Genomic DNA, 17,522 nt, shown 5'->3' with positions numbered 1-17,522 from the left:
CAATGACATAACTCATTCATTTCACTTCAATACCATGTCACAAAATTGAAGTTCAATATAACATTCATTACAATTCAAATTACTAAACAAATGTTTCAACAATACAACATATCTCAACAACAAGGAAAGTTTAAAATCGTTCAACATATCATAAGGTCACACATGTGGTACTTGAGTTGCAGCCCTGTATCCATGCACCCTCCCCCACTTGAACCAATCTTCGAAGACCCAACATTCTACACAAAAAGGAGTCCCATAAATCAATGCTCGCTGCTCCTCTGTCAATTGCTTGTTCAAAGTTGAAATATAGTTCGTGGAAAATGAGTGTCGAACCGTAAACTGCAACAACCACAAACGAAACTACAACAATTTCAAAACCCTAAAACAAAAACAACTACAAACTTAACAAAAAAATTCACAAAAACAGAATGCCCATTTGCCCCTTTCAACAAACGCACAACGAACAAAAAATTGACCTTATTACTTGAAAGAACCCATAAACGATATACCCAAACACAAAACGGTACACCTAAGGAAATAACCACCAAATAACCACAAACAAAAAAGAATGAAAGGAAAAACACACTTACCTTGCTCGTCGAACAACCTTGATGACTGGAAGCATCCATGCGTCCTCCAAGACACACGCACACAAAAAAAACAGCACAACGATGATGATGGCCACAACGACTATCAATACAAAATCCGACCACCACATCGGAATGAGACTAAATCAGATGGAGAAATGGAAGGAATGGAAGAACGACGAAGGTCACAAGAACAAATGATAGGAAAAAGAAGGTCTCACTCTCATGAAAGACCTAAAGGGCAAAATGGGAAATTGAATTTTGAATTCTAATCCTCTCTACTGACATCAAAAATCAAAATTTCAAAAAAAAAATAACATCAACCAATCATAGCACGACACGTGGCAGTGTTAAAACAGTGTTAAAATTATGGTGTCAAAATATCGGGACGCTTTATTAATATAATGGGAATACCCCAATTTCCTCGTTAATTGGGTTAATTCTCCCTTGGTAAAGGCTTTATTATGCATCTCATGTATGAAAAAAAAAACAATTCTTACAATAATTACTTCTAATCAAATTCCACGAGACATACATTAAAAATGATCATCTTTTTTTTTTTCGAAAAAAGTTATTATTCAAATTAGTTTGTATTCAATTTGTTGGATCAAATTATAAACATGTAAATTTATTAAAAAAATGATTTAATATCTATTTTAGTCCTCATTTCTATCAGTTTTATTCAAAGTAGTCCTCGACTTTTTTGGACGTTCAAAGTTATCCTGATTTTTATAATTTTTGTTCAATTTGGTCTTTTTCCTAACGGCATTTAAATCGTTAACGACACAGTGTCTACAAGAGCCATCAATGAATGACATGGTTGCCACATCATCTCATCTTCTTCCCACCATCCTGGACTCTATCGTCACCACATCACCGGCCACCAAACTATCCCTCCCCACTACTACACCGTCGTAACTATTATCTTCTTCCTTGTACCATTATCGCGAGACAGCCAACATCTTCTTAAAGCAAGCTGTAAATTTCAGATATGCAACCTCACAAGCAACTTGCGAAAAACCCTTAATCGCACACCAAACCGTGCGAACCTACATGGCTAGCCACCCAAATTAAACCCGAAGCCACCAACAACATAACCATGAACGACCGCAAAAACCTCTATCAACCACCATTGTTGAGACAAGATCGTCTAGAGAATAGACTGGATCATCTAAAGCATCTCTGGTTTTGAAGTTTAACAACAACAGTAAACGAAATAATCTTGGGTAATCAAATGTCTAAGAAAATAGAAAGAACACACACACACACACACACACACACACACACATATATATATATATATATCTCATAAAGAATAAAATTTCATTCTCGAGTAATCATAAGGAAGAGTGTTTGAACACTAGATAATGGACAACATAAAATCATCTAAGCGTAAAGCCAAATTAGAGTGAAAATCATAGGAATTATCTTAAGCCACACAAAGCGTATAAATATTAAAAAGTGAAAAAGATAAGTTAAAATGACATGACATATCCCTAAGTAAAAGTGTCTTATCAATAAGAAAAGTCTACATGGACTTGTCAAGACATTGTACTTAAAGATACATATACACTGACAAAGTGATGGGTATAAAAGTGTCTAAGTGAATCTCACTATATAGAGGCACAAAAATTTGTCAAATGAAATAAGCGTTACAACATCGTCTAAAGAACATATATACAAAATGAAAGAATATACCATTAAGACTAAAGGATGACAGTTCACTCTTGAGAAGAGATATTAATTGAATACCCCTAGCTATGGCCTAAGCAATTTCAAGAAGAAGCTAGGAGTCATTTATGCAAGGTGAGGCAAGCTCTTTCTCTTAGGCTATTAGGGAGGTTGAAGAAAATGTAGGTTTTCTTAGGCTATGTGTTTTAGCCAAGTAGGTAGGTTTGTTTAAGGTTTGTAGTAAGGCCTAATTAGGATAGGGTTTTTCCTCAAGTTAGACATCCGAATCATGTGGAAAGTATGTGTTATGTGTCATGCTTCCATTGGAGAGGATTTAACTTTAGTAGTGGCCACATACTCTAGGAATAAAGAGGATTTTGCTTTATGAATGACCACATGTTCTCCCTTCATTCGAAAGGATTTGTGGACACTTGTCCTCTCCTTAAAAGACTTCATTTTCGACCAATGAGTGCAAAGGTGTGAGATTATGCTTAGGGCTTTTAGGAGACACCCTTGCCTATATATAGAGGTGTCTCCTCTCTTATAATCATCTTTGATGTTGAGTAAAGTTATATTGCCAATTTTTGACCATACTACTCATCTTAAGATCAAGACTAGAACAACCCATGAGGCCCCTCTAATCATATTCCTCTTTGAATTAGCCTTACCTCTCTTAGAGCCTTTAAACACCACACCATCACCATTTAACCACCATAAGATTGTGAGCTTTTAGCCACACAAACACCATAACTTTCACATTTTTAGCTCCTACCCTTAATGATCCCCACATTTTCGCACCATATATCTTCAAGGGGCCCTCTCCATTGCATCCTTCTAGCTTTAGCCCAACCTAACCAAGGAGGTTGCCATCAGATATAATACATAACATTGTTATCAGACAATTAATTAGTGCTATAAGAAGAGAGGAAGATTTCTAAGACAAGGTCCGATCGCTTAACAGTCTCATATGTTTTAAGGTTTAACAAACAAATATAAGTAAAATGAATATTTGACAAGTGTTATCTTTGTGAAAATATTATAGTTGAAAGAGAAGCATCTTCTGAAAAAGTGTTGTGAGATATGAATGTTCAAAGAAAAGTTTTAGCAAAAGCGTCGACATCTTAGTAAACACATTATCAAATGATATTTTAGTAAAAACATAAATATGTCATATGAGAATCTTGCTAAACGCACTGTTGCTATACATTATTAAACAATGCTAAATGAACTCTCACTATATCTTGCAAAGTAATGTATAAAATGATACTTTTGTTAAATATGCTAAAAGCTATAAACAACACTCCAAAAACATATGTTGACTAACATTGTCCTAAACGCGCTCTTGAACCAAACAAAGATCAATAAACAAAGCGCTATTAGTAAATCAATTGTTTAACAACTTGTATATATCGTTCAGCCACAACCAAAGTTGTTAAACATCATTTGCAAAAAGTCTTCCAAAACATTAGTCAAGCCCCTTTTAGTGTTTTTCCACAATTTCAACCACTTCTTAGCACCATCAATAGAAACCACGATGAAACCCTAACATTTCGTCCTTCCTCTACACAAAGTCCCATTGCAAGTTTGAATCTACACATAAAAAACTAGAGATCACAAATTACAAATGAAACTCAACATCTCGTCCACTCTAAATCAAATCAACTATATTCGTTCAACCACCACAGATCCACACAGCCACAAAACCCAACTTATGAATCATCATCTCAATCAACCATTGAAGCATCAAAAAACCACTAAACCCTCACATCAACCATATGTAAACACAAGTCCAAAATCGCAAACCAAAAATCTCAAATCGGAAAATCCAACCTCGCACCATCATAGAAAACCAAATCGCAAACTAAAAAACCGTAACTGTCATATGCAGCCACCTCAAAATAAATGGATAATATCATTCACTGATGACTCACAGGTATATTGTATCATTAACAATTTAAACATCGCAAAAAAAAATTAAATTAAATTTACAAAAATAAAACAACTTTGAACGCCCAAAAAAAAACTACTTTAAAAGAAATTGATGAAAATAAAAACTAAAATAGGTTTTAAACCTAAAAAAAATCTATGAAGTCCCATATCAAATTTATAATAAGGTCTTATATGCTTCGTGTTGGACATAGTTTTTAGAAGTATATTCTAAATTTCTCTTTTTCTCCCTCTCGTTAACTGTATCTAATATATCTCAAGCTCCTAAACATATGAAATTCATTCTAATTTGTCTTTATTTTATGAAGAACCTCATTTGAGAATGCAAAAATAATGACTGTAGTTACAATTTACAATTTATCATTTTTCTAACTAAAAAATAATTCCAATTAAATGTCAACGCGCAAAATGATTGATTTTAAATTTTGAAAATAAGGTATTTTATACTAGCAAAAATTAATGGTTGATTTATCAACACATCTAAACTCTAATTCACCAATTCTAATTTATTTCTTTAATGTTATACATTCTGAATAATAAAATTCAATTCGTTATCAGCATTATTTTACCTCAATTCATATGTCTAACAAGGAGTAAACATGTTGACATGCCTAAAATAAAAGAGTCATGGTTCCATCAACATAGCTCTATAAAATTATCTAAACAAGTGCTCACATAACGATAATCCGATTTCCCACAGCATACAGAATGGGAAAATAACTCCAAAAGCAGTCACAGGCAAACTTGTACATCTACGTGAAAGTATATACCACTTCGGAACAAAAAACATTATTCCAAAGCCTAAAGGATCCCAGATCAAGCCATACAAAATCACCCATAATCTTTCCACAGGAAATGCTCAAAGTACAACCTGACAGGAAGAGAAAGAGAGCACTCTACACAACCATTTCCACCTATATCCCTTCGGATCAGAAACATTCTGTAATCCAGTGAAAAACAATATCACAAGGGCGGAATTAACATGCAAGATATTTATGAAGATAGTCCATATGAAAGTTTAAACAAAAAACAGTATATAAAATTGTTAACAAGTTCTTTTTCATCAAAATGCACAAAGTACGGACAAAAAGAAGCCAAGCACATACCTTCAGAGACACGGATGAAGTGATGAGTTGTCTCCGACTAATCCTCTGCCCAAAGCAACAAACAAATATGAAGTTAATTTTCAGTTTCACAAACAGCATAAATCAATTGAAGTCAATGAAGATAACCAAATATCGACAATCAAACATAGTGAAATCAACTGCAGATGTGACTTTTAAATAAGTGGAACATACAAATCACGACGATCTGTTAGAAGACTTCAAAATAACCAAAGCATATTTAAAATGATTTTTTCATAGAAATAAATCAACTGAATCAACATTCAACCCCAGAAATACATTAAATATTCATATTAGTAGAAGCTACCCAGTTTTCATCCTTTACATAAAAGCCCCCTAACTACTTTTTATTAAGAATTTTCTTCTATGGCATACATTTCATTTCCTATTAGTGTCTTGATCACATAGATGGAGTTGGCCCATAACCAAAGGACACTCACTTTCCAATTTGGGACAATGAAGATTCACTAATTATGACTTGGATGTGGCAATCCATGATTCCTGTAATAAGTAGAAATTATATGTTTCATTCTTTTGTAAAAGAAATATAGGATGATTTACAAAGTACCTTTTTATTAAAAAAGGATCTTGCTACGTATTTGACATTGAAAGCAGGATATTTAATACAAAACAGGACTCTCTTTCTGTATCAGAATATCACGGAATCTTGAATGGACTTTGGATGGAATTCGATTAGAACAAAACAATAAAGATGTGTAAAACAGATGCTATTTAATACAAAACAGGGCTCCCTTTCTGTATCAGAATATCACGGAATCTTGAATGGACTTTAGATAGAATTCGATCAGAACCAAACAACAAAGATGTGTAAAACAGATGTTGCCGCACTTGGTGAATTCATTGAAAAGGGAAGAATTTTTAAATTTCTCCATGGCCTAAATCATGAGTACGACTCAATCTGGGTACAGATTTTTGTAAGAGAAAAATTACCATCCCTATCAGAAGTTTTTTTATGGTAAGACGAGAAGAAACTCGGAGAACTGTCATGCTTAATGGGGGGATCTCCAACACAAGCTCTGCCATGACAACTGGAAAGGAGTCCATAAGGGAACAAATACTGAGGGAAAGTCGTTTGAAAAAGGTACTCATGGGAACTATTGTTCATACTGTAAAAAAATCTAGACATACCAAAGAAACATGCTTCAAACTCCATAGAAGAAAGAATGTTCTCAAGCGCATAAGAAACAACAAAGGGTCTATTCAAAGATGGATCATACTACCTTAAAACAGGAAGCCACGAATCTATCTAGTCCTTCACCACCTCGAGATCTTGATATGAAAGCTTATAAGGAGGAACTCGAGTGCTTGAAAGCAATGGTCGAATCAACGAGTAAGCCCTCTGGATCATATACTATATCCATAAAAGGTAAGATTTGTCTCAATATTATTGGTCAAGTGTCTCAAGGTATTTGGATCCTTGATTCGAGAGCAACTGATCATATGACACCTTTTAGTGTGTCCTTCGACTCATATGAAATAAAGAGCAACATATGGTCAGGATATACCTATATGCGACTCTAGAAATATAATTTTGGACTCATCTATTGTATTGAAGGATGTTTTACATGTTTCTCAATTAGTTAATAGTCTTATCTCAATGCAAAAACTCATAGAGGATTTAAATTGTTCGGTAACATTTTTTCCAACTTATTGTGTTTTTCAAAACCTTGCCACAAGGAAGACGATTTTAAATGCTAAGGAGCAAAGTAGGTTGTATCTTTTGGAGTTGGAAGACCAAAGAAACACAAAAAGCATGAGTCAACAAGTTACATTTGAGACGTGGGCAAATTCCCAAATGTGATTACATCTTTAAAGGCTTGGGCATCCTTCATTTAGTTTTATCATGTCCTTGTTTCCACATTTGTTTACCAAGGAATTGTTGAGTCTTTTAATTTTGATATTTGTCAATTGTCAGTATCATGCATCTTATCCTATTAGTAATAAAAAGAGTCCTTCTCCCTTTGTTTTAATTCACTTTGATATTTGGGGTCTCGTCATAGAATCTATTTCTAGAGTCAAATGATTCATTACCTCTATTGACGATTGTACTCATAATAAATCAGAAGTTTTTCAAATTTTTGTTAATTTTTTCCATCTTGTCCAAAATCAATTTGGAAAAGATATCAAAAGAAATAGGTCTGATAATGGTACAAAATATGTGAATCATAAATTTTCAATTTTTTGTCCCATAATAGTATTGTTCATGAACTAACCTGTAAAAACACCCCTCAACAAAATAAGGTTGCACAAAGAAAGAATCATCATCTTCTTGAAATAACTAGAGTTTTTCTTTTTCAAATGTCTGTTCCAAAAAATTACTCAGAAAAGTTGTGTTAACTATCACATCTCATCAATAGGTTACATCTCATCAATTTTCTTTTGTTCCTTCTTCTCTAATAACGAGTCTCTAGTCGAGTCTTCGGATGTGTTGTTTTTGTTCACTCTCATCATCCTAACGTGATAAACTAGATCCCAGAGCTCTTAAATGTGTCTTTATTAGATATCCTAATAAAAAAGGTACAAATGTTATCATTCTCAGGATTGTCACGTCTTTATTACCATGGATGTCACCTTTCATCAAACAATCATGTTATGTCAGTCCACCACTTCAGGGGGAGAAAGCACTTGAAGTGGGTCTCACCGGAATTAGGCATGTGAGCTACACATGCTAGCGACGGTGGTGATGTGTGGCGATGCGTGAATGCTTCTTTCCCGAAGCGACTTCCGATGTTGGGTTCGCCAGAGTTGGGCTCACCTTTCTGCCTTATGAACAACCCTAGTCAACGACGACGACTACTGTTACACGGAAACGAAGCCCCCAAGATCGGGAGCTCTGACACCGAATTGAAAATAAGAATGACTATATTATTCTTAATCATGTCAATCACATTCTTCTTTTCTCTATTTGTAACAATCTAATCTTCTAAAATAGGAAAATAGGAAAATAGGAAAACAAAATAATCTAGAAAATTACACATCTATTTTCTCTAATTAGAAAGACTATAAATATCTTCTTTAATTAAAAAGATATTTCCTCTAATTACAACAGTTACCCATCTTCACATCTTTTTTTAATGAAATTAAGAACCAATTTAGTTAAGGAATCAAAATCTTAAGTGGCAATGCTAAAGAGTACTTCCCGTCCTCTTTTTTTCAATCTTGAGTTCTCATGGTATATTACATCAGTCAGTCCACTTGTCCTTATACACCACAGCAAAATGGTATAACAAGAAGAAAATATTGACACTTGGTTGAAACTGCTTGTACCCTTTTGCTTTGTGTTCATATTCCTGTCCATCATAGGAGGATGCCATTTTAACTACATGTTTTCATTGGATGCCCTCCTCCTCTCTCAATCATAAAGTCCCTTTCTCCATTCTCTTTCCAAATGATCCTTCCTTTCACACCTCTCCTCGAGTTTTTGGTTGTGTATGTTTTGTTCACGAGTCTCCAAAGTTGGACAAGTTTTTCGCTCGTGTTATCAAATGTGTCTTCTTGGACTATTCTCGACTTCAAAAGGTACTACATGTCTTACTTCTCTCTATTTGTTCAAGATGTTCATATCCCTTAATAGGTCCTTCCTATTCTAGTGGTTGAGTCCAATATCTCTAATGTCTCTATCAATCCAAGTCTTGATCGAAGTCCACCTATACCCTCCTCTCCACATATTAATATCCTCTAACATAGGGCCCCAATGGATAGTCCACTTCTAGAAAATGATGAATCTCCTACTTCAGATTCTTCTCCATCGTCACTTCCTAGTATGCCTCCTGGTGAAGAAGATTTAGGTTGGCCCATTGCTCTCAGAATAGGTACTCATTATACTGGAAACCCTCATTCTATTTATAATTTTCTTAGCTATCACAAATTGTCGCGCTTTTATTATTCTCTTTTATCCTCATTGTCTTCTGTTGTGATATCTAAAAATGTGAAAAAAACATTTGATCATCCTGGATGTCGACAAGTCATGATTGCAGAACTGTATAATCTTGACCAAAGTAATACTCGGAAGCTCGTGCCCTTTCCCTCGGCAAAAAGGTGGTTAGGTGTCAATGACTGTATGCAACTAAAGTCAATCCTGATGGTGAACTTGATATGCTCAAAGCCCGGTTAGTTGCAAAAGGGTATACTTAAGTTTAAAGCCTTGATTATGTGACACTTTCCCACTTGATGGCATCATTCATGAGTCATCTTGTGTTAAAACACCTCAATAAAATGGGATTGCTCAGAGGAAAAATGGAGACCTTCTAAACCAAACACAAACCCTTCTTTTTCAACATAAGGTTCCTAAAATGTTTTTGGGAGAGGCTATTCTCACTGCTTGTTATCTAATTAATAGACTACATTCTAGTATTCTAGCTTCCAAAAGCTCTATGGAGGTTTGGTCCTCTTTTTATCCTAATGTGTCCACATCCAACCACCTTATTCCAAGAATATTTAGGTGTGTTTCTTTTGTCCATGTGCACATTAGTGATAGAGGTAAACTTGATCTAGAGCCTTAATATGTGTTTTCATAGGATCTCATCAACACAAAAAAGATATAAATACTATCACTCACCATCCAAAAAATTGTGTCCAGAAATGTCACCTTTTTTGAACCCCCAAAGTTACTTCCACCAAGATCATCTACAGGGAAGACTCCAAGAAATGAAGATGATTTTCTTATGTTCCTTGACTTAAGTTTAGGACCAGAAATAAGAACTAAAAGCATAACAGCTGAGAAGGAACCCACTCAAGATGGAGCTGATGTAAGATTTGGGAAAAAATTGGTTTATACAAAGAAGACAAAGGTCATTCCAGAACTTGTACATATCCAACAATCCAACCCAGCATTAGATGAGGTAACTAACCCTAATCTTTTAATATCCATTGAATCAACCTATGATTTTCAGAATCTACATGAACCCCATTAGGAAAGAGACTAGGAATGTACCATCAAGCCAATATACCCTCTAGCCAATTACTTATCATTTAAAAACTTCTCCCTCTAGCCAATTACTTATCATTTAAAAACTTCTCACCTATCCATAAAGCCTTCCTCACAAGCCTAAACACCACAACCACACCAACCTCTATATATGAGGCAATGAGTGATAAGAAATGGAAACAAGCCATGGATGTGACGATGGAAGCGTTAGAAAAGAAATAGTATTTGGGATGTGGTTGCTCTCCTAAATGAAAAAAAAGAAATGGGTATATACTATAAAATATAAGGCTCATGGGTCCATTGAGGTACAAAGCAAGGTTAGTAGCTAAGGGATTCACTCAAACCTATGGAGTGGATTACATGGAAACCTTTGCTCCAGTTGCAAAAATGAACACTGTTAAGGTGATATTATCTCTAGCGACTAATTATGGTTGGAACTTGCATCAATTTGATGTTAAAAATGTTTTCCTTCATAAAAAAATTGAAAAGGAGATTTATATGGAATTGCCCCCTGGATATAAGGGAAAAAGGCTTTGAATGGGCTGGAACAATCATCACGAGCATGATTTGGGAGGTTTACTAAAGTTATGATAGGTCTAGGCTTTAAGCAAAGTCAAGGAGACCACAACCTGTTCACTAAACACTCTAAGTCAAGGGGAGTAACCATGTTACTAGTTTATGTGATGATATTATAGTGACATATGATGATGAGGAGGAGCAAAAGTTGTTAGGCCAACATCTAGCCAAGGAATTTGAAATTAAGACCTTGGAAAATTTGAATTACTTTTTTGGAATTGATGTGGCCTATTCTAAAAAGGGATTATTCATATCAACAGAAATACATTACTGATTTGTTGAAAGAAACTAGTAACACAACATGCAAGCCTGCAAGTATACCAATTGATCCTAGCATGAAATTGGAAAATGCAAAAGAAGTTACTGCGGTTGACAAGGAAATGTACCAAAGGCCAGTGGGTAGACTGATTTATTTATCTCACACTAGACCTAGTGTTGATTTCGTCGTGAGTCTAGTTATCCAATTCATGCACCAAAGGAGGTTTACTTACAAGTTGCACTAAAAATTGTACACTATTTGAAAGGAACCCAGGCACGAGAATTTTGTTTGAACGAAATGGGAATGTAAGTCTAGAAGCATATACAAATATAGACTATGCAAGGTCAATTGTAGATAAGAGGTCAACTACAGGATATTGCACTTTCCTTGGAGGGAATCTCGTGACTTGGAAAAGTAAAAAACAAAATGTAATAGCTAGATCCAGTGTTGAAGCATAATTCTGGACAATGGGACAAGGGATATGTGAACTACTTTGGCTGAAGATCATCTTGCCAAACTTAGGAAAAAAATTGAATGAACGAATGAGACTCTATTGTGATAACAAATACAAATCCACTATTAGCATAGCTCATAATCCAGTGCATCATGATAAAACCAAACATATTTAGACTGACAGACATTTTATCAAAGAAAAATTAGAGAGTGGTCTAATTTGCACTCCATATGTCTCTTCACAAGACAACCTTACATATATTCTAACGAAGGGGCTAAATAGCAACAACTTTGAGAGTATTGTTTCCAAGCTAGGAATGGAAAATACTTATTCATCAGCTTGAGAGAGTGTTAGAATTTGTTTTATTTTTGTCAAAATCATTTTTATATTAGTTATATTTATTTTCCTTATTTAACAGATTATAATTATTGTACATAATAGGGATATCCTGAATCATAGGGATTTGGTTGTCTAGGAGTTATTATTATGCTTCCTAAAATAGCTTCCTAGCCTTGTATTTATGGATTGTGTTCCAAAGATAATAATATATAAGATTCTACCCTAAATTGTGAGAAGGAAGCCTTTAGGTCTTTGGATACTATGATGCATATTGAACAAATTCACCTATTGGCAGAAGATCGACTGCTGGATATCCTGTTTTCAATGGAAGAAACATTATTTCATGAAAAAGCAAGAAACAAAATGTAATGGCTCAATCAACCATTGAACTCGAAATAAGGCAATAACACCACTAACATGTGAACTTATATGGGTAAAGCAGTTCCTTCAAGAACTTAGCTTCTGTGACATCCAACTATGAAAATGTATTGCGATAACGAAGTTACTCTCCACATTGCATCAAATCCAGTGTTTCACGAGAGAACGAAAGATATAAAAATTGATTGTCAATTTGTTTGTGTAAAGTTCCTAACAAAAGAAATATATACCAAGTTTGTTGGATCAAATAACCAACTCGCAGATGTGTTGACCAAGTCTTTAAGAGCATTTCAAATTAAGTTTATTTGTTCCAAGCTTGATACATTTAACCTATACACTCCAACTTGAGGAAGAGTGTTAGAATAGTTATATCTATGTATCATCATTTAGCCTAGACAAGGTGTAGTATGCTAGAATATTTATTAGTCATAGCTAGTTATGCATCTAGGTGTCTAATGCAATCCCTTACTATTCCATGCACTCTTGTATTTTCATTATATATAGAAGATAGTGAGAGGGATCTCATTGTCCCTCTAGAAATTTTCTATTTCAATCTCAAGTATACAAAGTACAAGGGTTCCCATGGTTTTCTTTGTCCATGGCATCCATAGGCCTTGCGAGTTGTTGGATATAGCTCCATGTTGCTATAAATTAACAACTGACGACCTTCGTGTCGAACTTTACCCCGTTTGAGTTGGCCACAGGGCGACAACCTTTAATGCCTTGCACCATTGCAATAGGAGAGGCTCACCCATCAACCTACTTTTATACCAAGACAAGGAGTGCAACAACCTAGCCCAAACCTACTTAAACTAAAGGCTTGGCCCGGTCTGAAGGAAGAAGAAAGTAGACCTTGTAGAGAAGCGGATAGGAGAGGTAGCCTATGGACTCAAGCAATCGACTCAGTTAAAACTCACGCCATACTCTATGTGACTCGGTTGACTTCAATTAGATAAGATAGACCTAGAGAGGAATGTGCCTAGCCCAAGAGTGCACCACCACCTGTTGTAGATTAACTTAGTAAGAAAGAAAAAGAGCATATATATCATAGCCAAAGAACCAAGTAAAATCACTACATGCTTTCATCTTGGAATTTTTCACTCAATTGGCATGGCACTGTTTCTTGAATTTCAATTGAAATTCACTGTTTAACATCTTTGTTGCATTGCAATGAAGAGATGGTATAGTGACATGGATGAAGACGAAGATAGGACCTAATGTGTCCAACGTAACCTTGTAAGTTTTCAAATGCTATTTGTTAGCTGAATATATTTGGTAATAAGTGTGTTATTTTAACACAATTAGTTTATGTTCAGAGAGTAATTTCTATGCATGGATAGTGTAAAACACCAAGAATCAATCAAAATCATGATAGATACAACTTTCAAGGAATTGGTGTAAAAATTAACAAACTTATCATGTATGGTAGTTTGTCGCTAGATGACTATTCTAGCAAAAGCTAAAAGTGCCAAATGCTGGAAGCACTCACTATTGGTAATGGAACTATGTTTTCTAATTTGATTTTCCTTGTCCCTATTGTGTAATCCCTCTATGTAGAGGGAGAACGCATCCTCTATCTTAACTGCCCTGATTCTTCATCTGTTTCTTCATGGTAGTATTGTTTGACTCGTAAGATTGCAATGTATTAATTGAACCTTATGTGTGCCCTATATTTGCATCACGTAGGGATGATTCAGCAATAAACAGCATTGTTCTTAGAGTCAACTCTAGAAGTCAATATTAGCCAAACAATTGAAAACCACATATCATGGGGTTTCGAGCTATGGTCAAAAAGAGACTGAGAACAAACGTTTCAATGTTAATACTACTCATGGGTCAGGTCAACCTAAGGACTGACATACATATGAAAAGTGTTGGTATTTCAACAATTGAACAACACGTCACATACTAGATGAACCACACCTTAGGCTCAAGGTTTTTCAAAATGTAGAGCCTAAAAGCAAGAACTCATACTAGAGACGACATGGCTAAGAAGTCTTTACTTTAAACGTGACAACACAAAAGTGTTGCACTGGCTGCAACAATCAAGAGGGAAAGAAAAAGCAACAACCCCAAAATGCCCTTTTACAGGAGTGTTTATTAATGTGAAAGAGATGATGTTTGGGTCATGTTGTTTGTGAACAGTCTAGTATGACACATTGTTTGGATGCCAAAACACCAACAATTTTGGTCTCTCTGTCTATCCTTAAGCCAACATGACCAACTGAGGTGATCTATACTATCAGAGGATGCCAAAATACAACACTTTTGCTCTCAATGTGTATCCTTAGACCAACATGACCTATGAGAAGTATTTACCAATACTTTTGCCACTTTTGCTCTCTATGTCTATCCTTAGGATGACCTGACCTATGAATAGTATTATCGGTGAAATGCCAGTCTATTCAGCCGTTTGGTGAATATCGACCTCGGGAGTTGACTCCAAGTGCCGTGTCAACCATCCCTACGGGAAGAGAATCCTGAGAGCCTTGTCAACCATCCATTCCATCCTACGTGAAAAGAATATAGGGGGCAGCAATCTTACGAGTCAAGCAACACTTCCATGAATAAAACGGGGCAGTTAAAATAAGAGATAAGGGATACGTCAGTTAAGATAAGAGATACGGGATTAAATAATAGGGAATGGGAGAAGAAAATAAATCAGATTAGAAAACACAGCTCCATAAGACTATAGTGAATGCTCATGGCATTAGGCTCTTTCACCTTTTGCTACAACAGCCAACATATCCCAAAATTTCCAACAAATGTCAACCCTACCGCAATATTTAATTAATGTATTCAAAAGACAAAACGCAGTTTGAAGCCGTGAAGACAAACTCAACTAATGAAGAAGCTGAAAGCCCCTAACCTTTCTTGTGGGGCTGGATCACCGCCTCGCCCTCATCCGCCTCCTTCACCGCCACAACCGCCTCAGCCGTCGCAGCAACATCATCAGGATAACGCACAACAACCACAGGACAAACACAGTGATGCACACAGTAATCACTCACACTCCCGAGCCTCCCATCGCTCCCGCGTCTCACAGCACCAAACCCGCGACTCCCCATGATGACAGCGCTCAGCCCGAGCCTCTCCACCTCCAAACACAGTCTCTCCTTCATGTCGTGGTCCTTCACGATGTGGATCTTGTACGGAATCTGCACTTCCCTTAACGGTTTGGCGAGATCCGCGGCCTTTGACGCCGTGAACGCATCGAAGTCGTCCTCGAGCTTGCGCTTGGTGGTGTGGTCGTTGTTGTTGACGGCGTTGACCGCCTCCTCGTCGGAATTGGGGTCGGTGTTTATGGAGAGGTCGATAGAGCCCCAGTCGGCGCCAAAGAGGACGTTCGTAGGGCTGACGTGGAGCAGGATCACGGCGTCACCGGGGCGGATGTAGTGCTGCACGGCCCAGCGCACCGCGTAGGCGCTCTCGTCGGAGAGGTCCACGGCCACGCCGATTTTGCGGCGCGCGCCAGCAGTGGGCGTGGGGGTAGCGGCCGCAGGGGAGGGGTGGCGGGGGGAAGAGGGATGGTGGATTTTGATTTGGGGCAGCTGCGGGTCGGAATCCAGTGAGGGAGGGTTCTGGTAAGGCTGCATTTTTTTCAAGGTTCTAGAGATTTTTGCGTTATGTTTAGCTTAGTTAGTGAGAAGAAATGAAAAAGAACAATTTGAAGGATGGTGGTTTTTTTTTTTTTTTTCGAGACATTTGGAGTGACGGTTTCTGTTATAAGGGGGTTACTCCCTGTACCTCCCCAATTCTAACCCCCACCCCCCATTCCATTTTTAAGATTTGTTTTATTAGTTTACTTTTTATATTAATTTTCANATATTTTAATAATNGAATTTATATGTTTTGATGTATTATTTTTAAATATATTTTTAACGTATAAATGGGAGAGTGAGAGTTGCAGAGAGTGTTTGGAGGAGGAGCGTTTCAAAAGCTTTGGTGGGGGTGGGGGTGGGAATACGAAGGAGAGGAATTTGAGTCTGTGTGTTTTGACTGAGGCGGACTGTAAAAGAGTAGGTTAACTTTAGTAAATAGGTGTAAAACGGTAAAAATAAAAAAAACATAAAGATTAATTTTGTATTTAAAAAAAAATCCAAAAAAATTGGGGGGTGGGGGTTGGAATTGGGGAGGTACAGGGAGTAACTCCCCTGTTATAAATATATAAAACGGACTACGATTTGGGCTTCGGGTTAACAGGTTGAGCCTACGCGATGGCCCACTCGTGAGTTACATCCAGGACGTTTCTTTATATATATTTATATTTTTAAAATTTCAATTTTATCTTTTGTTTTAAATTAAACAATTCAAAATATAAAATAAAATATATATTTTAAATTATAAAAATAATAAGTGATGAGTGAAAAAGTGTTGAAAAGAATATTGTAAAACAATAAGTATGAGAAATTATCAAGTACAAATATGGTTTTTAAAGATAAACTTCAATAAACATAGTCTAAAAAGACATGCAAAAATATTAGGATAAGTTCTCATGGCTAAAACTAGTGCATTTATTCTTGAAAAGAATAAAAACACTAAAACATTGTATATTCATTCAGTGTTAATGAGAGAAAAAGAGCTTAAGAAAAGATATCATCTAATGAATATAAGTTTGAAATAGCGAGACGTTTTCTTAAACATGTTAACAATGATATTGTCTACCAATATTTGAACGCTCAACTAAACCAAATGCCTTTATTATTGACATGACATAAGATAAAATGTTTTCGAACAAGAAATGGTACTTAACATATATGTTGATAGGGACTCTAACTTCTATACATTTTGGTTTTTGATGATGAATAAGTTTAAATGATTATAAATGTTTTTAATCATTCTTGGACAACAAAATAACATAACAAGTATTTATATCTTTAACATGTTAGATTTAGATGTTTGAATCCATTCATGATGAGTAAATGAACCCTAAAACAAATTAGAAATCTAGTTTCTGGTATAAAAAATCGATTACATAAGTGATATAATCCATTAGATTTAGCCAGAACACTTAGAAAGTTAAACAGGGGCAAATCACTTTGTTATAATCGATTATATAAGTTACATAATCGATTAAAACAGAGAGAAAGTCATAATCCATTATATAAGTAACATAATATGTTAAGAAAGGCAAATAGGTGACTAATAAGGCTAAGTCTCAATATAATCGATTATATAAGTTGCATAACCAATTAAAACAGAGAGAAAGTCATAATTTATTATATAAGTAACATAATTT

At 35.7% G+C, this 17,522-nt stretch overlaps 1 protein-coding gene across 6 annotated transcripts; it reads right to left on the bottom strand.

Moving 5' to 3' along the window:
• Nucleotides 1-320: 320 nt before the first annotated feature.
• Nucleotides 321-15,977, bottom strand: LOC106756265 (universal stress protein PHOS34-like). 6 transcript variants are annotated; one of them, XM_022778692.1, is made up of 3 exons: nt 15,153-15,975; nt 5,312-5,356; nt 321-339 (listed from the first exon to the last, which is right to left on the bottom strand). In XM_022778692.1, exons 1-2 carry the CDS (start codon nt 15,877-15,879, stop codon nt 5,349-5,351), a joined length of 735 nt encoding a protein of 244 aa, XP_022634413.1. In that variant the 5' UTR covers nt 15,880-15,975; the 3' UTR covers nt 321-339; nt 5,312-5,348. The 6 variants fall into 6 exon arrangements, 5 of the variants coding, with proteins under 5 accessions (XP_022634413.1, XP_022634412.1, XP_014494098.1 ...); XM_022778691.1 differs by lacking the exon at nt 321-339 and adding an exon at nt 3,760-3,848; XR_002667197.1 differs by lacking the exon at nt 321-339 and adding an exon at nt 4,740-5,145 and having other exon boundaries at nt 15,127-15,976.
• Between the last annotated feature and the right edge of the window lie 1,545 nt (nt 15,978-17,522).

This window comes from Vigna radiata, chromosome 2 (genome assembly GCF_000741045.1).
Source record: "Vigna radiata var. radiata cultivar VC1973A chromosome 2, Vradiata_ver6, whole genome shotgun sequence".
In the NCBI taxonomy this organism is placed as follows: Eukaryota; Viridiplantae; Streptophyta; class Magnoliopsida; order Fabales; family Fabaceae; genus Vigna; species Vigna radiata.
Note: the sequence above shows the minus strand (reverse complement) of the source record. Positions and strands in the feature narration are given on the sequence as shown.